The sequence below is a fragment of the Lepidochelys kempii genome, chromosome 24 (genome assembly GCF_965140285.1).
Source record: "Lepidochelys kempii isolate rLepKem1 chromosome 24, rLepKem1.hap1, whole genome shotgun sequence".
Taxonomy (NCBI): Eukaryota; Metazoa; Chordata; order Testudines; family Cheloniidae; genus Lepidochelys; species Lepidochelys kempii.
Window position 1 is genome coordinate 17,780,874 of NC_136403.1, and position 21,262 is coordinate 17,802,135.

The following is a 21,262-nucleotide window of genomic DNA, read 5'->3' on the forward strand; positions in this document are numbered from 1 at the left end:
GGGAAGGGGCTGCATTCCCTGCCTGGCACAGAGGGGACCTGGGACAGAAAAGCTGGGGGCAGGTTACTGCCCGGCCTGGGGCTGAGCTGTGGCAGCAGCTCCAGAGGGAGGGTTTAGAGTTGCAATCGCAGGCCCCACAGAGCAGCACCCCCGGCACCGTGTTGGCTGCCTGAGGCTGGGGAGCTCCCGCCCGGTCTCCTCCCCATGGCCTCGCTCCCGGTGCTGATGCTCCTGACTGCCCTGCCGCAGCCCCTGGATTGCTACGGCCGCTTGGCTGAGCCTGCGGGCGGCTCCTTGTGCCCCATGTCGGGCACAGGACTAACTGCACCATTCACCTGATGCACGGCGGCCACGCTTCCGTTCTTACCCGGCTTCTTGACGGCCCCGCTCGTGAGAATTAAACAGAGAAACAACAAATCCAGAGTTTGCTCTCCAGTGTGTTTTATTCAGTGCAACAATATCCAGGGGAAGTGAGTCCAGCTGGGAAGCCCTGGCGGGGAGAGGGGCTAACGCAGGCTCCAGGGTGGATTTCAGTGCAGTGGGGCTGTTGCACCGGGTGGGAATCAGGACAGAAGCGTCAGCAGGAGGAGCCCAGCGAGGGCTGAGAGGAGGAGCCCGGCTGGTCCCGGAGCCGCGCCCACCACGGAGACCGTTGTGCATTTGGCCATGGTTAGATTTGCACGGATCCCTGCGACGGTCCCCGAACCCACTTGTAGGTGGTCGCAGATGGACTGGGAAACGCAGCCCTTCATCACCATCCGCACTGGGTTTCCACCTGCTGGGAGGGGGGACATGGGGGGGAGGGAAGCAAGCGATTGTGGTCAGGGGAGCAGCTCCACTCCTCAAGCTGGACTAGGACAATGGCCTCCCCCCCCCGCCCCCAGGACCCTGCCAAGCTCCCCCACAGCCTCCATCTCCCTGTCTGCTCTGCTCCCCCCAGCCTGTCTGAGCCTGGATGGCCTCCCGCTTCTCCTCTGCTCTGTGGCAGACACACCGTGTCCTGGAGCATGTCACTTAGAGCCGATCAAAGGCATTCATAATGGATCAGGCCTGTATTAGCCACACCACTCATCTACAAAGCAGCAGCTCAGTGCTGGTGGCAGGGCTGGGATCTCTAAGCAGGGTGGCTTTGCAGTGAGTTATGGCACCACACTGGGACTCCACAAAACTAGGTTCAATTCCCTGCCACAGCCTTCCTATGTGACATTGGGCCTTGACATTGGGCAAGTCACGGCACGACTCTATGCCTCAGTTTCCCCCATCTTTAAAATGGGGAGAACGATCCTTTGTCTGTTCAGATTGCCGGTTCTTTGGCAGCAGGGACTGTTTCTTACAAGGAGTCTTTGGCATCTGGCAGAAGAGGACTCCGATCTCAGGGGTCAGTCCAGTACCTGGCACATCAGGGCATCCCAGGACTAAGCCAGGCCCTACCATGAAAAGCTTAGAGACTAACCTATAGACAGGCAATGGATGGAGGAGAACCAGAGGCACAGGGAGGGGAAGACACTGGTCCAAGATCACACCGGGGACCAGCACTGGGAACAGAACCCAGGTGTCCTGATCTGCAGCCGATCCTTTTACCTAGCGCAGCGGTTCTCAAACTTCATTGCACCGCGACCCCCTTCTGAAAACAAAAGTTCCTACACAACCCCAGGAAGGGGAACTAAAGCTTGAGCCCGCCCGAGCCCCAATGCCCTGGGGGGGGAAGGCGCGGAGGGGGGCAAAGCCGAAGCCCAAGTGCTTCATCCCCAGCACAGGGGAGGAGGGGCCGTAAACTGAGCCCCACCACCCAGGTGGTGGCCCCATTAAAACAGGGTCACGACAGTTTGCGAACCCCTGGCCTTGTGGGACTGACACAGCGTCTCGCTTCTGCCCTATGGGGAGCGGGGGGGGGGGGGAGCCAAAAGAAAAATAACCCCAGAATAAATGAACGGAAGTTACCAGATGTTATGGTCCCAGCAGTGTCAAGACACTGGGTCTCGGATCCAGTGCACTGTATGGTCTCTTCACGGCATTGCTCAGAGGTCAGAGAGTAGCAGCCCCGGCAGCTCCGGCCATTGGGTTTGGGGTCGGCCGGGGGCACTGGGAAGAAGCGGAGCAAACGCAGTCAGCTCGGGGGATGAGCCCCAGGACGGGTCGGGGCCGGGAGAGCAGCTGGGGGCTGCAGAGCTCAGCCCCGGGGGCCCCCTCCAGGGGGCGCTGTAGCTCCGGGGACCCCGGGAGCAGGGGAGGGGTTTGCAGCAGGGAGCCCTGGACCCCGCCCCAGGTGGGGCCAGCTGGGTTCACAGCTGGGGGCAGCCTAGAGCCCCGCCCACCAAACTCCGCCCAGCCGGGGGCTCAGGGTTATTCCATGGGGCGCCCCCTGCAGGGCGGGAGCACCAGGCCCGGGAAGGTAACGTGGGGCAGGAGAGATGGGGCTGGGGAGAGGTACCTATAACAATGGTTGCTTTGCAGGTGTCTCCCACGCAGCAGGCGATGCTCGTCCTTGTTGTCATTCCCTTCCCAAAATTCATCGAGACGTGGCCGGCTTTACATTGGCTGGACGTCACACAGTGCTTGTGAATGCTCTGGGTGTTCACTCCCGCTGCACAGAAGGAGAAGACAGATTTATTCCCCTTCCACTCCCACCCCACTGACGCCCATTTCACAACGATGCCCAGGTGCCATTAGCCTTCCTCTACCCATGGGGAAACTGAGGTCCCGCAGGGCTAGAGAAAGCCATTTCAGCACCTAAATCCAACATTTAGATCCTTCTGCTCCCCACTCACGTGCCGCATAACCCTGGGGGCCCCAAATCTTCTGCCCATTAAGTCCTTTTGTTACCAAAGTTCCCACCAGTGGGTACATGCCAGGCTGCCAAGATCCTGACACTGGGCATTCAGCTCACCCCTTAGCCACGGTGGGATTTCCAAACGAGGCGTTCCCCGCCGATATCACCTGCGGGGCCTGATCCAGGAGACGCCCTCAGAGCATGCCCACTGGATCAGGCCCTGCACAAAGCCCAGTCGAGGAGGAGATGGGGGCAGGGTGGCCCCCAGACACTCAGGAGCCCAGTGGGTCGGACGCTGCCTGTGGACGTGGGTGATCAGGTCCCAGGGCATGTTTAACTATTTCATACAGTAGGGGACGGCTTCAAGAGGGGAAACAGAGACACGCACCCCGGAGGCCAGGGAGCCAGGCACGACCGTAGGGGGGGAGGGATCTGGGCTGAAGTCCCAGCCCCAGAGGAGGGACTAGAACCCAGGCGTCCTGGCTCCCCAGCCTGTTCGCTGACCCAGGTTGGTTAAGGTCCCTCTCACCTACCCAATGTGGTTACTGTCCGAGCGATGGCGCAAGACTCCTGCCCAGCTGGGCAGGTCTGCATGGCGCCCATGCAGCTGGTTCCTTGGCCTGCACAAACCTCACACTGCAGGCAGGACCCTGGGGGAAGGAGAGAGAACATGACGCGTCTAGATTTGTCCCTTCCCTTGAATTTAACTGACCCCAGCTGGGATCTGGCCCCATCGATACCAACGGAGCTACGGCCATGGGAATCCTGCAGAAATGCCTTTTATATCGTCTTGAGCTCATGTTACTGGAATTCAGATCTGCCTTCCAGAGCAGAGACAATCCCCTGCCAAGAAAGCCCTTGGCCTCTGGCCAGCTCTGAAATGTGCCAAGTATAAATATTTCCTCCCATTGTTTCACTCGCCGTCACGGGGACTTTGTGACTTCCAGCCCTCTCCTCCTCCGACGTTGTCACTCAGCCGCCCCCAGCTCAGCCGCCGTTATTCTGTGGCTGCTTTTCGGCTACGTTCAGTAACAGTTTCACCCGACAGGTGGCTCTGAGCTGTTGGCACGTTGGAGAAGTTAGGAAATCAGCCCCTGTAGGAACAGACCCCACTCACCCGTCGCCAGGAGAGCAGCGAGGAGGCAGACGGCAAGAGAAGCTTCCATGGTGATGGGGAAGCAGGAGATCGGCGCTGGGGTCTGTGATGCAGCCAAATCTCCAGCCAGGGGATTGATCACAGAGGGGCTGAAATGAGATCATGCATGAGCCGGTCGACAGGGTGGGTGGAATCACAGAGCCGTTAGCCACAGCTCTGGAGTAACCGCACCTCTAACCCGCTTTATGGCTGGTACATTCGCAGCACCCACCCGGAACAGTCAGAGACAAACTCAAATACTCCTGCTGGAAGATTGTAGCATAAGGTGACTGTTTCTGGGGATCCAGAACAATCGTACGCAGCAACCACATACACGAGAGAGACAAAGCAGGCTGCTCCCTACCACAGGGTGAGAGAGAACTCAGCCCACCTTGTTTCTTCCAGATTGCTTCTGGTCCCATGCTTCCCCCTGGAGCCCCCAAGACTGTCAGCAGGGCAAGGAAACTCCACTCCCCGCCCACACTTTTAAAGCGATAGCTTTCCATTGGTCCTCGACACACAATGGCCAACTCCCCGTAAAGCAGCTCTCAGCCACACCTGAGTTTTGACAGCGGAGGGACCCCTTATCCCTCCTCCAGAGCCAAATTCCTTTGTGTGTCAGGACCCGCCTCTCATGTGTGCCCCTTTTCTCTGGCCGATAGGGCCTGCAAACACAGTTCTTCCTGGGGGGGGGGGGAAGCACCCACCTCTCATGGCTGGCTCCCTTGCTCTCGGTTAGGTGTGACCTGCTTTTCTTTTTTGGTCTTACATTAGGGTGGCGTCTACCTTTCGCGATCACCCCCCTGCCGCTGGTTCTCTCGGCTGGTCTTCGGCCGCTCAGCCCTCCGGCTGAGCCGCAAACGCTGTCCCCCATTCCGGGGTATACAGTCCCGAGTTCTTATCACGGCCCTGGTATGGGGCTGTAGCTCAGAGGCTTCTCCCCCGAAGCACTGCCTTCTTCAACCACCCAGCCGGGGCCTGTCTCGGCACCCGCAGCGGGTGTCCTTTTCAGCACCCCTCCCCGGGCTCAGTCTGCCACCAGACCCGCAGGGCCCATCTCGGTACCCTCGCCTGGTCCAGCCAGGTCCTGGGCTCAGCCCCCGGGGCTCAGCCCCCGGGGCTCGGCCTGCCCGCACTGACATTTTCATGGTCCTGCTGCTGCTCTACCCAGCCAGCCAGCAAGGCGCCCGGTCTTTGGCAGCCTTCGCTGGGCCTGCCCGGTGAGCTCTCTGCGGTGAGCTGCCCATGGCTTGCCACTTGTCTAGCCAGCCAGGCTCCCAATCCTCCCTCATCACACTCCAGGCAGGAACTGACCTTCTCTGCGCTGCTACTTGTCTTATATAGGGCCCTTCTGGCCCCGGATTGGCTGCTCCATCAGCCCCTCTGATTGGCCGCTCCTCTGCAGCCACTCTCGGCTGCCTGGAGGACTTCTCTCTGTTCTACTCTGGGGTAGGGTGAGGCAGGGCCATGAGGCCTCCAGCAGGGGGCCTCCAGACCTCGTCCGCCCTGCCACAGCCCCCCTCTGGACGGCCTCCCCTCCCCCTGGGGAATCTGGGGTGATGCTGTGGGGGCCCCCAGGGGGAGGGGAAAACTACTGACCCCTCCCCCCAAGGAGATGGGGTTTTGTTCCCCGCACCACCCGGCAGTGGTGCCTCGGGGTCACTCGTCACAGACCATCAGGCAGACGGGGGGGAGACATCCCCCCTCCTTCCTGGCGGCAGCTGCCTCTGCCCCCCACCTCTGTGCACTGCGCTTGGGCACTTCCCACCCTTGGAGGGTGTCATGGCATTGCCAGTGCTCTGCAGCTGCCTCAGTTTCCCCCATGTGGCTGGGCACTCCGCCTCCCTCATGCTTCGTTCTGCCCCAGGCTCCCTGGCAAGGGCCGGGGGGGTGTGTGTGTGAGGGGGTGTGGTGGGGGCTAAAGGAAGGTGGCCCACAGGAGGGAGTTTAGGACTGGCAAACCCCGAGGAGTGGGGAGAGTTAGGAGGTAGGAGAAGGCTCCGGGGGAAAGCAGCGGCGAATGGGATAGTGCCAAATTTGGCTGCTGACTACGTGGTCCCTGAGCCGGGAGCTGGATTAGAGGGTGGGCCCGGGCCCCCCTCCCGGCTGCTGATGCTGAGTGCATTGGTCAAGAGGGAATTGGATACCCTGGAAGGGGCGGGGGGACACGCACGGTGACCCGGCTGGAGGGCTGAGTCGTGAAGAGGAGGCTGCTGGAGAGAGAGAGACGCTGGAGGAGAACGCGGCGCCTGGCGGAGCTAATCCCCGGGACGGCCAGCAGGAGGCACCACTCGCGGGGACTGAACCCCGTGACGGGGGGACAGAGCAGATCTCCCTGGTTGAAGGAGTCCAAGAATTGACCCGGGAGTAAATTTACCCCGTGTGGCAGCGGGCGGCTCTCTCACCCCACCCCACCCCTCAGGTTTAGGCAGCTGTTTGCACTTACTGGTGCTTCCCCTTTGAGACAACCCCACCACACCCATCAGATGCTGGGATCGCATGCCGGCTCTTGCCATCAGTACAATGTGTGTGGTGGAGGAGTGGGGCTGGGAGCCAGGAGTCCTGGGTTCTGTCCCCAGCTCTGGAAAGGGAGTGGAGTCTAGTGGATAGAGCGGGGAGGGGCAGCTGGGAGCCTGGACTCCTGTGTTCTCTCCCTGGGTATGGGAGGAAGTGGGGTCTAGTGCGATAGAGGAGGGCAGGGCTCCAAGCCAGGACTCCTGGGCTGTCTCCCTGGCTCTGGGAGGGGAGTGATGTCCAGTGGTTAGAGCACCAACAGACCAGAGGGGTATCACTTACCAAAAGTTCCTTGGAGTAAAGTGGGTCTCGGGTGAAGTCGGTGGCTAATTCTTTAGAGCAGAAAAGCTGTACCCGTCTCTCGCTCTGTCCTGTCTCTGTCTCTCTCTTTTTATAGAAGGGCTCAGTTATGTGCTGTGATGCAATATGAGAACTTAGATTCGCTCGCTTCTGCTGGGAGAGTCTATTAGATTCTATTCCCCTCGCTGGCCCTGCCCATCCTTTGGGCGTCTGAGCACACTGTCAAATTCTCCTCCCTTCCTGCTGGAAAATCGAGTTAGAGGGATGAGTGAAACCAACTCCCCTTGGAAGGCTTGGGATGGCAACATAGGGTAGCCGGTCACACCAGGGACAGGGTGGCAGGACTTCTGGAAGACACTCAGACACTACAGTGATAGACGTGGTATAAAAACCTATATAGACTAGAATAAGGCCTTTTGCACAAATTGTAACATCTGGCATACACCTCTCAACTTAACCATTCGGCTTTACCTTAGCCAAAGGAGAAGAGATCTACTGGAATAAGAATTACAAAATACTGTATAGAAGATTTATGATTCCAATCCTTTCACAATAGTGTTCGCTTGTCTTGAAAAGTCTCCTGAAATAAATTGAACAGCGTGCAAAAACCAACCAACCAAAATGCTCAACCAAACACTTCGCCAAATGCAGTTTAGGCCCATTCTCGGCTCAGTATTTGTAAATTGTGAAGAAAATTTTAGATTACAGGGTAAAACCCCCCCATTTACAATTTTTTTTTTTTTTTTTTTACAATTACAAAAATAAAATTTGAAAAGAGCAGCCTTAGATTCCTAATTGCGGGCAGGGCCAAGATAACGGCACCATCTGACACCTCCATCAGCACCTACTTGGTTCCTTGACTTTTGGGCCACTGTCTTCAAAACCCATGTCTGACAAACCTCCTCTCGTTTCCTGACCTTTTTAGATGGTTCCTAAAACTGCATCTTCTCCAGTGACTTCTGCTAAACACGAGGTTTCTAATCGAAGGTCTCATGCAATAAAAAATAACACAAAAAGGAGCTTTACAAAAATTATTTATCCTAAACCATCCAATAATAAATGCAAGAACAGATTGCAATGATCGGAGGAGTGAGGGAGATCGAAAGATACACAAACACATCCCAAAAGCATGCAAAGAGGCAAATGAAAAATGGTCAGAACAAAGAAGCCTTGAAATCAAAGAATATTAGACACAACCACAAAGAGATTAATTGAACCACAAAAAGAACCATGAGACAAAGAGAGAAGTTAAGAAAAGGAACAAACTCTATCAAAACTAATAAGTCAGAGGATGCCACAAAGCCAACAGCATCCTAGGAAGATGGATAGAATACGTGAAGGAATGTTTGATGATCCTGAAAAAATGGAAGATAGAGGCATTGAAATTGGAGAAGAAAAAACACCGGCTATTACAATGTGGAAACTAGAAAGAGCGCTAAAAAGTATAAAGCAAGGGAAAGTAGCTGGGGAGGAATGGATCGTGGTTGAAATGCTACAATCCCTGAAGGACAATTCAGAAACTTGCCTGCCAGAACTTCTCAATCAAATATACATATCAGGAGAACTTCTGGAGGACTCCAAGAGGTCAATCTGTATTCCTCTACCGAAGGTTGATAATGCTAGAGACTATGAAGAACATCAAACTATAAGCCGCACACTCACAGATCTGTGGAAAGTTGTTGGCACATGGACACATCTTGAGACAAGAATTAGCAGAAGCCAGCAGGGTATTGCCGAGGAGTGGCTTTGAGAGAGGCAATTTTTGCCCTGAGGATCTTATGGTAGTGTGGGAAAGAAGTATTTTGTAGAGTATGGGAAGGGATTTCATAAGCTCCAACACAACAAGTTGATACATATTCTTGAAGAATATAGGATTGACTTCCAAGATCTGTAATTAATAACAAGCTCGTTCTGGGGACAGAAAGCAGCAATCCGAACGAAGTGTGAACTGCGTACTGCAGCATCAAAGAGGTGAACCCCATGGTTGCATTGTATCATTGAAACTATATAGCATATAGGTAGAAGTTAGAATGAGGGAATGTTTAGAAGACACCGACCACGGCGTGCAGGTCAATAGCGCAGACATCAACAACGTAAGACACGCCAAGGAACCAGTTCAGAGCACTGCTTCCTTTTGAGAGCAAAGACAGCAAGAAATATGGAATGAGGATTAACGATATGATGATCTCTATGATGAGATAACTGGCTCTGTGGATATGAGGAAAGCAGTGGACGTGATATAAATTGACTTTAGCAAAGCTTTTGATATTGTCTCCCACAGTATTCTTGCCAGCAAATTAAAAAAGTGTGGATTGGATGAATGGACTATAAGGTGGTGTGACAGGGTCAGGCCAGATGGCTACAGGAGAGCAACAGAAGGCAGATATATTAGCCCCTGGTTAAGTAGGTCCCTTTGCCCTGGGTAAGGTAACAGGGAAGGTTTCAGAACAATCAGGAACCTTCTGGAGACAATTAAGACAGACAGGCTGATTAGAACACCTGCAGCCAATCAAGAAGCTGCTAGACTCAATAAGGCAGGCAATCAGGGCACCTGGGTTTAAAAAGGAGCTCACTTCAGTTTGTGGTGTGCGTGTAAGGAGCTGGGAGCAAGAGGCGCTAGGAGCTGAGAGTGAGAACGCCGGCTGTTGGAGGACTGAGGAGTACAAGCATTATCAGACACCAGGAGGAAGGTCCTGTGGTGAGGATAAAGAAGGTGTCAGGAGGAGGCCATGGGGAAGTAGCCCAGGGAGTTGTAGCTGTCACACAGCTGTTCCAGGAGGCACTCCAGACAGCTGCAATCCACAGGGCCCTGGGCTGGAACAGGAGTAGAGGGTGGGCCCGAGTTCCCCCCAAATCCTCCCAACTCCTGGTCAGACACAGGAGGAGTTGATCTGGACTGTGGGTTCTCAAAAATGGCCAAACTGAGAGCTGCCGTGAAGCTCCTATGTGGGCAAATCCGCCAATAAGCGCAAGACCCACCAAGGTAGAGGAGGAACTCTGTCACAGTGGATAGAAAGCTGGCTAGATTGTCGGACTCAACGGGTAGTGATCAACGTCTCGATGTTCATTTGGCACCTGGTATCAAGCGGAGTGCCCCAGGGGTCAGTCCTGGGGCCGGTTTTGTTCAATATCTTTATTAATGATCTGGATGATGGGATGGATTGCACCCTCAGCAAGTTCACAGATGACACTAAGCTGGGGGGAAAGGTACATACGCTGGAGGGTAGGGATAGGATACAGAGGGCCCTAGACAAATTGGAGGATTGGGCCAAAAGAAATCTGATGAGGTTCACCAAGGACAAGTGCAGAGTCCTGCACTTAGGAAAGAAGAATCCCATGCAACGCTACAGACTAGGGACCGAATGGCTCGGCAGCAGTTCTGCAGAAAAGGACCTAGGGTTACGGTTGACGAGAAGCTGGATATGAGTCAACAGTGTGACCTTGTTGTCAAGAAGGCCAATGGCATTTTGGGATGTCTAAGTAGGGGCATTGCCAGCAGATCGAGGGAAGTGATTATTCCCCTCTATTCGGCATTGGTGAGGCCACATCTGGAGTATTGTGTCCAGTTTTGGGCCCCCCACTACAGAAGGGATGTGGACAAATTGGAAAGCGTCCAGCAGAGGGCAACAAAAATGATTAGGGGGCTGGAGCACATGACTTATGAGGAGAGGCTGAGGATTGTTTAGTCTGCAGAAGAGAAGAGTGAGGGGGGATTTGGTAGCAGCCTTCAACTACCTGAGGGGGGTTCCAAAGAGGATGGAGCTCGGCTGTTCCCAGTGGTGGCAGATGACAGAACAAGGAGTAATGGTCTTAAGTTGCAGTGGGGGAGGTCTAGGTTGGATATTAGGAAACACTATTTCACTAGGAGGGTGGTGAAGCCCTGGAATGCGTTACCTAGGGAGGTGGTGGAATCTCCATCCTTAGAGATTTTTAAAGCCCAGCTTGACAAAGCCCTGGCTGGGATGATTTAATTAGGGTTGGTTCTGCTTTGAGCAGGGGGTTGGACTAGATGACCTCCTGAGGTCCCTTCCAAGCCTAATATTCTATGATTCTATGATAGGAAGACAAAAAGTATGGTAATACATAAAATGCACATGGAAGGCAACACCTGTGTCTTGATGCTCAAGTGGTGAAACAAATTAATAGTTTCCCCTCTTTAGGGAACCTAATAACACACAACTGAAGAGGGGAGGAAGCAATCAGGAGAAGGACACAGCTTGCAAAAACTGCATCCAACAACTTCCCACGACTTCTGTGTCGTCGGAAGTTAAAAGGGCCACATCTGCTGCAGTGCTGCGTGTGTTTGGCCCCCTGTCCAGATGTCCTTAGAAAGAACACCGAGAGGCGACTCCAGCGTTTGAGCTTTGGCATTACAGGAGAAGGATAAAAATTCGCTGGATCACCAAAACTACGACCGACGGGGTGACGAGAAGGATGAATTCTACAACAGCACAATCAGTTGAGACGCCTGATGAGAGAATAACAGCTTTCTGTTCACACGTGGCTTGGTCTTCGCAGAGCAACTCCATTCAAGGACACACACGGTCCGGCAGGACGGCAGGCAAACCAGAAAGAGGGGGAAGGAGAGCCAGGTCGGAACCATCACCCGATGGGCTGGTCTCCAAAGTAGAGGGGAAGTTTTACACCTCTGTCCCGACAGTGGAAAAGACCACACCATGCTGGCGGGCTGCTGAGTTGGCTTTATCCCTGACTCCAAGTGACCCTGTGTCTGTTCTACCACCCCACCCCCCCCCAAATGATTCCTCAAACAATGCTCAGCAAAAGCGCCTCCGGTCCTCATCAGAAAACTCCAAGGCAGATTCACACCCACGTCCGTCTTAGCTTGCGATTCACTCCTCGTTGGGCCGGGAGCTCATCCCCCGCCATGTTCTGCCCTGCCCCGGGTTCCCTGCTAAGGGTGGGGCAGAGAGATGAGCTCCCGGGTCACGGCCGAAGACATCCAAGAACATCCACTGGAACCAGGGAGAGTCACGTCTCCAGTGCGGGAGCAGGGGGCTTTGCAATTCCAGCCCGGTCCAACGTTAACCGCGCCTGGCCTTTGACCAGCCGCTCGGGCGGGAAAGGGGGAACTGCATCAGCAAAGCCCCTCATCTCGCTGCTCTGCAGCAGCGTTGGCTGGAGGACCCCCGGGTTCATTTGGAGACGCCGGCATGGGTGTTCTCGGAGCCGCTGGCGTCTGTCCTGCCCTGTTCCCAGGAAAGGCGTTTCCCCGCCCCACCCCAGCGGTGGGTCAGCAGTTGTGAGCAGACGCCCAAAGCCCTGGATCGTGCAGACAGAGAAGGGGAGGTGAGGGCTGCTTCCTGAGCAGCGCCTGTGTGAGGGTGGTGGGCACCATGCTGCTCCACAGGGGTCCCTCGTCACAGCCATTGGCCCGCAGTCCCCTCCCCGTACCCTGGAGAGAACCCAGCAGCCCCGTTTGAAGTGTGGACACAGCCTCCCACCCACTCCACTGCACTGCGCTGCACTTTCAAACCAGTGTCATCTGCGGTGACTTGTGGGGAAATGGAAGTGAGACCGGCTCACACCCTGGGCTGGGCCTCACTGTGGTCGGATGCAGCAGGAGGGCTGGGGGGGGGGTGACAGTCACCAGATCCCCAGACCTTTCTGTACGTGACCCAGGAGTCCTGACTCCAAGACACTCCCCCACTCCAACTTACTCCACCCCCACTTTTCTCCCAGAGCTGGGGATAGAACCCAGGCATCCTGGCTCCCAGCTATTCCTGTTCTAACCACTAGACCGCACTCCCCTTCCAGAGCCAGAGAGAGAACCCAGGAGTCCTGGCTCCCAGTCCCCGTTGGAGGCTGAACTGACGTTGTCCTGGGCTGTGTAACCCCCAGCCTGTGTTGCCTGCTTTCCCCACTGGGGTCTTTCTGAGCCTAATCTTAGGGCACAGAACGGCTTCCATATCAGGCGAGACTAAAAAGATTAGGGCCGTTCAGCTTGGCAAAGAGACGACTTAGGGGGGATGCAACAAAGGGCTAAAAAATCATGCCATGGCATGGAGAAAGTGACTTGAGAACTGCTATTTCCCCATCCCACAGTACCAAAACCAGGGTGCACCCAATGAAATAAACAGGCAGAGGTTTTAATATGAATAAGAGGTCACACTTTTCCCCCACAATACACAGTTAACCTGTGGAACTCATTGCCAGGGGATATGGTGATGGGCAAGAGTGTAAATGGGTTGAAAAGAGAATTAGATGAGTTCATGGAGGATGGGTCCATCAAAGGCTATTACCCAAGATGGTCAGGGACTCAACCCCATGCTCAGAGTGTCCGTAAACCTCTGACTGCCAGAAGTCGGGAGGGGAAGTCGGGGTGGCTATGTCCTAAATTGCCATGTGCTGGGCACTGTCCCTGAAGCTTTGGTAATGGCCACTCTCAGACACAGGACACTGGACTAGCTGCACCATTCTCCTGACCCGGTGCGGCCGCGCTTCTGTTCTTAACTGGCTTCTTGACGGCACCACCCAGGAGAATTACATTTTTCTCCATTGAAATAAATAAAGAAATTCCAAAGAATTTGGTCTCTAGTTTGCAGCAATATTAAGGGGCTTGACTCCATCTGGGGAAGCGAGAATCCTTGGGTGGGACAGCGGCTAACACACGCTGCAGGGATGTATTTCCGTGCGGCGGCGTCCTTGCACCGGCTGGGGAATCAGGAGAGAAGCTGCAGCAGCAGGAGGCCGCTGTGCATTTGGCCCTGGTTTGACTTGCACTGATGCCTGCGAAGGTCGACGAACCCACTTTTAGCTGGCCGCAGATGGACTCGGAAGCGCAGCCCTTCATCGCCATCTGCACCGGATTTCCACCTGTGGGGGGAGGGGACTGGCAGTTGTCAGGGGAGCAGCTCCACTCCTTGAGCTGGACTAGGACACAATGGTCCCCCCATCCTCAGGGCCCCTTCAGACTCCCCCACAGCCTCTATCTCGCCGTCTGCTCCCCCGCTACCCGCCCCGCAGCCTGTCTGGCCTGGGATGGCCTCCCCGTTCTCCTCCGCTCTGACGCAGACTCGGTGTGTGTCCTTGAACAAGTCACTTGCAGCTGGATCTAGAGCCTGCCAGTGAAACCCGTATTGGATCTAGCCAGTATTAGCTGCACCGCTCAGTGCTGGTGGCAGTAGTGGGATCTCTAATAAGGGTGGCTTCATAGTGATTTAAGGCCTCATGATAGGACTCTGCAAAACTAGATTCAATTCCCAGCCCTGACGCAGCCTTCCTGTGCGACCTTGGGCAAGTCACGGCACCGCTCTGTTCCTCAGTTTCCCCCATCTTTTAAATGGGGAGAATGATCCTTATTTTGCCTGTTCCGATTGCAGCCTCTTTGAGGGGCAGGAACTGTATCCTGCTGGGAGTCCTTCAGCATCTGGCAGAAGAGGGGACCCCCATCTGGGTCGGAGCTCTGTGAAGCACCTGGCACAACAGGGGCTCTCAAGAGTAAGTCAGTCCTACCACGAAGAGCTTAGAGACTAAACTATACACAGGTAATGGACCAGACGTAAAGGGAGGGAAAGACACTGGCCCAAGGTCACAGCTGGGAATAGGACCAGGTGTCCGGACCTGCAGCCGATATCTTTCCGGCCCCCACACAGTGTCTTGCTTCTGCCCAACAGGGGATCATAGAATCATAGAATATCAGGGTTGGAAGGGACGTCAGGAGGTCATCTAGTCCAACCCCCTGCTCAAAGCAGGACCAATCCCCAATTTTTGCCCCAGATCCCAAATGGCCCCCTCAAGGATTGAACTCACAACCCTGGGTTTAGTAGGCCAATGCTCAAACCACTGAGCTATCCCTCCCCCTGGATGGATAGAACAACAAAGGAAAAATAACCCCAGAAGAAATGAACTGAGGTTACCAGTTATTAGGGGCTCGACCATGTTGACACATCAGGGCTCGTCTCCAGTGCACTGTATGATCTTCTCACTGCACTGATCAGCAAACACAGCGAAGCTGGCTGGGCAGCGCCGGCCATTGGGTTTGGGGATTGGGTTTGGGGTCGGCCGGGGGCACTGGGAAGAAGCGGAGCAAACGCAGTCAGCTCGGGGGACGAGCCCCAGGACGGGTCGGGGCCGGGAGAGCAGCTGGGGGCTGCACAGCTCAGCCCCGGGGGCCCCCTGCAGGGGGCGCTGTAGCTACGGGGACACTGGGGGGGCAGCAGGGGCAGGGGAGGGGTTTGCAGCAGGGAGCCCTGGACCCCGCCCTCGGTGGGATCAGCTGGGCTCACACCTGGTGGGAGCCTAGAGCCCCGCCCACTAAACTCCACCCAGCTGGGGGCTCAATGTTATTCCAAGGGGCGCCCCCTGCGGGGCGGGAGGACCAGGCCCGGGAAGTTAACGTGGGGCAGGAGGTGCAGAGGGATGGGGCAGGAGAGGAGGAGCTGGGGAGAGGTACCTGTGACGGTGGCTGTTTTGCAGGCTTCTCCCAAGCAGCAGGCAAAGCTTGTCTGTGTTCTCATTCCCGTCCCAAAATTCACAGAGAAGGGGCTGGCTTTACATTGACTCGATGGCATACAGCCCTGGAGCATGCTCTGGTTCTCAATTCCTGTTGCACAGGAGGAGAAAAACGGAGATTTATTCCCCTTCCACTTCCACCCCATCGACGCCCTCTTCACAGTGACGGCCCTGTGCCATTAGCCTTCCCCTACCCTTGGGGAAACTAAGGCACGAAGAGGGGAAAGTGAGTCAGCCGCGGTCCCACAGGGCTAGACAAAGCGATTTCAGCACCTAAATCCAGCATTTATAACCTCCAGTTCAGAGGCAACACATGGGATGGGGGGCGGTAGGCCCGGGTTTGCTGGCCCCGCTCGGTCACATGGGGCAGCCGGGTCCACTCCCTGCACAGCAGCTGCTGGAGCCAGTGAGCCGGTAGCTGCTGCCGGGGGGAGCAGCAGCTGCAAACAGCTGGGAGCGGAAGTGGGGGGGAGCTGCAGAGGGTAAGGCGGGGGTGTTTGGAGGGGCCGTGACTCAAGCTATAGTAGGGGTGAAAATTTAAATTGTGTCTCCCCCCACTATCTGCAGGCACCAATTGTCTCTGCTCCAGCTCCCCACTCAGCTGCCATGTAACCCTGGGGACCCCGAATCTCCTGCCCATAAAGTCCTTTCGTTGCCAAAGTTTCCAACAGGGGGTACATGTTGGGCTGCCGAAATCCCGACGCTGTGTGTCCCGCTCAGCCCTTAGCTGCAGCGGGATTCACAGACACAGTGTTCCCCTGCCGATATCACCTACGGGGCTTGATCCAGGGGATGCCCTCGGAGCACGTCCGCCAGATCGGGCCCTGCGCAAAGCCCAGCCTGGGGAGGAGATGGGGGCAGGGGGTGGCCCCGTATGCCCCGGAGTCCAGTGGGTCAGACGCTCTGCGTGGACGTGGGGAAATCAGGTACCAGGGAATGTTTAACTATTTCATACAATTTGGGGCGGCTTCAATAGGGGAAACGGAGAGACCCCCCCGGATCCAGGGGGGCAGACACGACCATAGGAGGGGAGAGACCTGGGCTGAAGACCCCAGCCTGATTCGGGCCGAGTGGGGATTTGAACTTGGCTCCCCCAGGGTCCAGCTGAGCGCCCAGCTATTGGGATCTCCCGGCAGCCCCTCCTCCACCGCCGTCATTCACGAGGAAGGGCTGACCTGGTCCAGATGCCGGACTCCCGGCACGGGGTTCCCAGACATGGGTCCCAAGCAGAACTGGGCACCTCCGTGCAACCGGGACTTAGGGGCCAAGCAGACCTTAGGCCACACCCCTCTCCTCGGCATTTCCTATTGGCTGGCTCAGGGGGCTGCCCACTTGACGCGCTGGCTTTTGTGGTTCCCATCCTCAGTGGGCCCCTGGCTAGTCACCTGGGAGCTCGGCATCGCAGTTGAGCTCGTCCACAGGGACTGGCATAGAACCCAGGCGTCCTGGTTCCTTACCCGCTGCCCACGGCAATGCACTCCACTCCCTTCCCGGAGCTGGGACAAGTAGAGGACCCAGGTGTCCTAGATCCTAGTCTGTTCCCTGACCCACGTTGCTTAGGGTCCATCTCACCCGGTTCTTAATTTGTGCCAGGGCTGAGCCCCGGCTCCTCTGGGCTCGCTGCCTCGGTTATGAAAGGAAGAAGAGGGCTTCCGCCCCAGCACCTCTCGCATGACAAATCAACCCCTGATCTCACCTACCCACTGTGGATGCTGTCACAGCGATGCCACAGGAATCTTCCCCAGCGGCGCAGGCCTCCAGGTCGCCCGTGCAGCTGGTTCCTAGGCCGAAGCAAACCTCACACTGCAGACAGGCCCCTGGAGACGGAGCGAGAACATGAGCCACCTGGATCTGTCCCTCCCGCGCCTTCCCCTGGGCTCTGTGGGGAAGCACCGGGTGCAGCGGCCTGGGGTCCCTCATCCCTCATCAACGCGCTGCCCCAGCATTGTCGACGGTCCCAGCTGGCTACAGGCATTTCACGCTACTCGGGGGCTCCATCTCCCTGGACTTTGCTGCGGATTTTAGTTCCCCAGGTGTTTTTCCCACCTCACAAACCCCAGAGAGATCCCCAGCGGGTGTGAGCTGGTGGCGATCTCCCCAGGTGGTGCAGCAAGGGCCAACTGACAGCTGCCATCGAGTCCAGTGCAGCTGCGCCCCCCTGACACCGGCTGGGGGTCACATAGAACGGCCCTTCAGATTCCCTTGAGTTCCTGCTATGGTGCCATTCACACAACAGACAATCCCCATTCAAAATGTCCTTGGCCTCTGGCCAACCCTGAAACATGCCCAGTCACGACACTGTTCTAGTGATTAAAACGGTAAATATTTCCTCCCATTTCCACAATTGTTTCACTCACTGTTACGGGGACTTTGTGACTTCCAGCCCTCTCCTCCTTGGACGTTGTCACTCAGATGCCCCCAGCTCAGCCCCCGTTATTCTCTGGCTATTCAGTTACTTTCATAGAATCATAGAATATCAGGGTTAGAAGGGATCCTCAGGAGGTATCTAGTCCAACCCCCTGCTCAAAGCAGGACCAATCCCCAATTTTTGCCCCAGATCCCTAAATGGCCCCCTCAAGGATTGAACTCACAACCCTGGGTTTAGCAGGCCAATGCCCAAATCACTGAGCTATCCCTCCCCCGAACTGTTCGTCCACGGTTTCACCCGACAGGTGGCTCTGAACTGTTGGTACGTTGGAGAAGTTAGGAAATCAGCCCCCGTAGGAACAGACCCCACTCACCCGTCGCCAGGAGAGCAGCGGGGATGCAGGCAGCAAGAGAAGCCTCCATGGTGATGGGGAAGCAATAGATCAGCGCTGGGGTCTCTGATGCAGCCAAATCTCTGGCCAGGGGATTTATGACAGACGGGCTGAAATGAGATCAGAAGAGGTTGGACATGCATGAGCCGGTTGACAGGGTGAGGGTATCCTCAGTTCTGAGGTAGCCAAAACCCTCACCCCTTTGTGGCTGGTATGTTGGTGGCACCCACCTGGAGAAGTCAGAGACAAACCAGAAATGCTCCTGCTGGAAGGTTGTGGCGTAAGGTGTCTGTTTCTGGGGAACCAGAATGATCACACACAAGCACCACTGTCCCGGAGTCCCTGGGCGATGCTCTGGACCTGCTCCCTACGAAGCCAGGCAGGACTCTGGGGCAGTCGCCTTTCTGTGAGCAGCCTGTCTGCAGGACACACAGCTCCCCCGGCTTCCCCCTTCCTGGGTCTGACCTCGGAGCATTCAGCCTCCTCTGCCCCTCCCTGCGCTTCCCACAGCCAGTCCACCCAGGCGGGGTCCTGGGGGGGCCAGAGGGTCCTGGCCCCCAACTCCGCAGTCAGACGGGACTCTCAGCCAGCCAGTAAAATGGAGGTTTATTAGACGACAGGAACATGGTCTAACACAGAGCTTGCAGGTGCAGAGAACAGGACCCCTCAGCTGGGTCCATTTTGGGGGGCAGTGAGCCAGACAACCACGTCTGCACTTCACTCCATGTCCCAGCCAGCCGCAAACTGAAACTCCCTCCAGCCCCTCCTCCTCTGGGCTTTGTCCCTTTCCCAGGCCAGGAGATCACCTGATTCCTTTGTTCTCCAACCCTTCAGCTTTCACCTTGCAGGGGGGGGAAGGGCCCAGGCCATCAGTGGCCAGGAAACAGGGTGTCGGCCATTCTCTGTGTCCAGACTCCTGCACACACCTGCCCTCTAGGGCTCTGCAATGATCATACACCCTTACTCCACCCCCTAGATACTTAAGAACTGCCTAGGGGAAACTGAGGCACCCCCACACTATTCAGAGGAAACATTAAGAACAGTCCCACTTCGTCACAACCACAAACAAGGGGGAGACAAAACAGGCTGCTCACTATGGCAACGAGGGACAACTTAGCCCACCTTGTTCCAGGCTGTTTCACTACAAACTGCCTCTGGTCCCACACTTCCCTGCAGAGCTCCTTAGACTGCCAGCAGGACCAGAAAACCCCACAAACTCCCCTGACCCCACTCTTAAAGTGATAGCTTGCCACTGCAATCCATCCTTGAGACGCCACGTCCAGCTCCCTGCAAAGCGACTCTCAGACACACACTACTTTCAATAGCGTAGGGATCCGAGGGCCCAGACCAGGGCAACCCCTTATCCCCTTGGAGAGCCAAAATCCTTCTGTGTCCTGCTCCCCAGAGAACAGGGTCTGGATCCCTGCGCCGTCACCCCAGATTCCCCAGGGGTAGGAGGAATTGTACTGACCTCTCCTTCCCCACCGCCTTGGGTCATTCACGTTGCCACAGACCATCAGATAGACCATCAGCCATAGACTGGGGGAGGAAATTCCCCCTCCCTCCCAGCGGCAGCTACTTCTGCTCTCTCCCTCCCCCACCCCTGAGCACTGCACTTGGACACTTCCCACTTCTGGCGGGTGTTGCAGCATTGACAATGCTTCGCAGCTGCCTCAGTTTCCCCACCTGTGGTTGGGATCTCACCCACCCTCATGCTCTGTTCTGCCCCATACTCCCTGACAAGGGGGGGACAGAGCTGATTTCCTGGTCCCAGCTAAAGGAGTCCAAGAGTCTACGGGGGAGTCAGAGAGTCCCCTCTCCAGCGTGGCAGCAGGCGGCTCTCTCCCCTCACCCCATCCTCAGTCTCAAGCAGCTCTTTGCCCTCGCTGGGAAGAGAACTGGAGCGCAGCGATATTTGCCTTTTGATATGACCCCATTTGCATGCTGGCTCTTGCCTTCATCCGCAATCATAGAGTGGAGGAGTGGGGCTGGGTTCTATCTCAGCTCTGGGACGGGAGTGGGGGTCAGAGAGGGGGCTGGGTGAGAGCCAGGACTCCTGGGTTCTCTCCCTAGCTCTGGGAAGGGAGTGAGGTCTAGGGGTTAGAGCACCAACAGACCAGAGGGGTATCACTTACCAAACGCTCCTTAAAGTTTGCCTGGCGTGAAGCAGGAGGCTGACTCTGCAGAGTGGAAAAGCTGAACCCGTCTCTCCTTCCGCCCTGTCACACGGGGTCTGTCTCTGCCTCTCTTTATAGAAGGGCTCAGGTACCTGCTGTGATGCAATACAGGAACTTACATGGATTTCCACAGGTCGCCTGGTTTGACGAAGTGGGATTGTTCTTAATGTTTCCTCTGAATAGTGTGGGGGGGGGCTCAGTTTCCCCTAGGCAGTTCTTAAGTATCTAGGGGGTGGGATAAGGGTGTAGGATCATTGCAGAGCCCTAGAGGGCAGGTGTGTGCAGGGGTCTGGACACAGAGAATGGCCGACACCCTGTTTCCTGGCCACTGATGGCCTGGGCCCTTCCCCCCTGCAAGGTGAGAGCTAAAGGGTTGGAGAACAAAGGAATCCAGTGACCTCCTGGTGTTGGATCATATTAAAGAAGTTCTGTATTAAAATCACAATGAGTTTGGTTCCCCAGAGTTTCAATTCCAGGGTATTACTAATTAAGAGCTCTCTTGGTTTTTGGTGCTGTTTCTCTCCCTCTCTGTGTGAAACTTGCAAGCTGCTAACTGTGTTAGTACATTCTAAGGCAGAGTCTGTTCTCAAAGCAATTCACAGAGAGAGAGACTCAAAGCAATACCCTGTAACAACAGAAACAGCACCCAGAGACTCCCCGCCCTTTTGTTGTATTAACCATTGTGATTAAAATAGAGATAGAGGATGGATGTGGATGGATGCTTGGTGTGGATAATAACTGAATGATCAGGGAGGTGCCAGCCTAAGAATCCAGTGTCCATCGGCTGAAGAAGGCGTCAAGTGGAAATAACCAGAGGACCCCACCCGGAGGGCAGACTGGAATCCACCCAACAGCCTCAAGAATGGGAGAACCAAAGAACAAGATAACATCTTGGAGCCGTCAGGAATGTGCTATCTGCTGATTGATTCAGCAACAGCATGATGAAGCAATTCCCATAGACTGGCATAGGAAGAAATTCCTATAAAAATAGACTCTAAAAAGTGAGAACTTTGGGGTCTGATTCTGCAAACCAACTTCCAGGAGCATCAGATGACCATCTGACAAGGCCCTGCTCTCTCCTCATGTCCAGGCCACCTGGCCAGTGGCTTGGCATGAGCAACTCTAAGGCTGGTAA

The 21,262-nt window shown here is 55.7% G+C and overlaps 2 protein-coding genes across 3 annotated transcripts; both read right to left on the bottom strand.

Annotated features, from left to right (window-relative positions):
• Positions 1 to 435: 435 nt before the first annotated feature.
• Positions 436 to 7,116, bottom strand: LOC140902508 (phospholipase A2 inhibitor gamma subunit B). 2 transcript variants are annotated; one of them, XM_073322655.2, is made up of 6 exons: positions 6,702 to 7,116; positions 3,888 to 4,015; positions 3,304 to 3,420; positions 2,432 to 2,584; positions 1,942 to 2,082; positions 436 to 778 (listed from the first exon to the last, which is right to left on the bottom strand). In XM_073322655.2, exons 2-6 carry the CDS (start codon positions 3,934 to 3,936, stop codon positions 564 to 566), a joined length of 675 nt encoding a protein of 224 aa, XP_073178756.2. In that variant the 5' UTR covers positions 3,937 to 4,015; positions 6,702 to 7,116; the 3' UTR covers positions 436 to 563. The 2 variants fall into 2 exon arrangements, with proteins under 2 accessions (XP_073178756.2, XP_073178758.2); XM_073322657.2 differs by lacking the exon at positions 6,702 to 7,116 and adding an exon at positions 4,297 to 5,012.
• A 7,495-nt stretch (positions 7,117 to 14,611) lies between these two features.
• LOC140902741 (phospholipase A2 inhibitor NAI) lies at positions 14,612 to 20,168 on the bottom strand. Its single transcript, XM_073323119.2, has 5 exons — positions 20,086 to 20,168; positions 17,933 to 18,060; positions 16,892 to 17,008; positions 15,133 to 15,282; positions 14,612 to 14,750 (listed from the first exon to the last, which is right to left on the bottom strand). The coding sequence occupies exons 2-5, from the start codon at positions 17,979 to 17,981 to the stop codon at positions 14,674 to 14,676; spliced, it is 393 nt and encodes a 130-aa protein (XP_073179220.1). The 5' UTR covers positions 17,982 to 18,060; positions 20,086 to 20,168; the 3' UTR covers positions 14,612 to 14,673.
• Positions 20,169 to 21,262: the final 1,094 nt, after the last annotated feature.

Bases quoted from the DNA above. Each gene is read 5' to 3' on its own strand.
- LOC140902508 (XM_073322655.2), bottom strand. From the start codon at position 3,936: ATGGAAGCTTCTCTTGCCGTCTGCCTCCTCGCTGCTCTCCTGGCGACG. The intron at 2,083-2,431 runs GTACCTCTCCCC...GCTTCTTCCCAG, and splicing joins CAAAGCAACCATTGTTATAG to TGCCCCCGGCCGACCCCAAA. The intron at 779-1,941 runs GTAACTTCCGTT...CCCCCCTCCCAG, and splicing joins TGCTGGGACCATAACATCTG to CAGGTGGAAACCCAGTGCGG.
- LOC140902741 (XM_073323119.2), bottom strand. From the start codon at position 17,981: ATGGAGGCTTCTCTTGCTGCCTGCATCCCCGCTGCTCTCCTGGCGACG. The intron at 17,009-17,932 runs GTGAGTGGGGTC...CTCCGTCTCCAG, and splicing joins CGCTGCTCTCCTGGCGACGG to GGGCCTGTCTGCAGTGTGAG. The intron at 14,751-15,132 runs GTACCTCTCCCC...GCTTCTTCCCAG, and splicing joins CAAAACAGCCACCGTCACAG to TGCCCCCGGCCGACCCCAAA.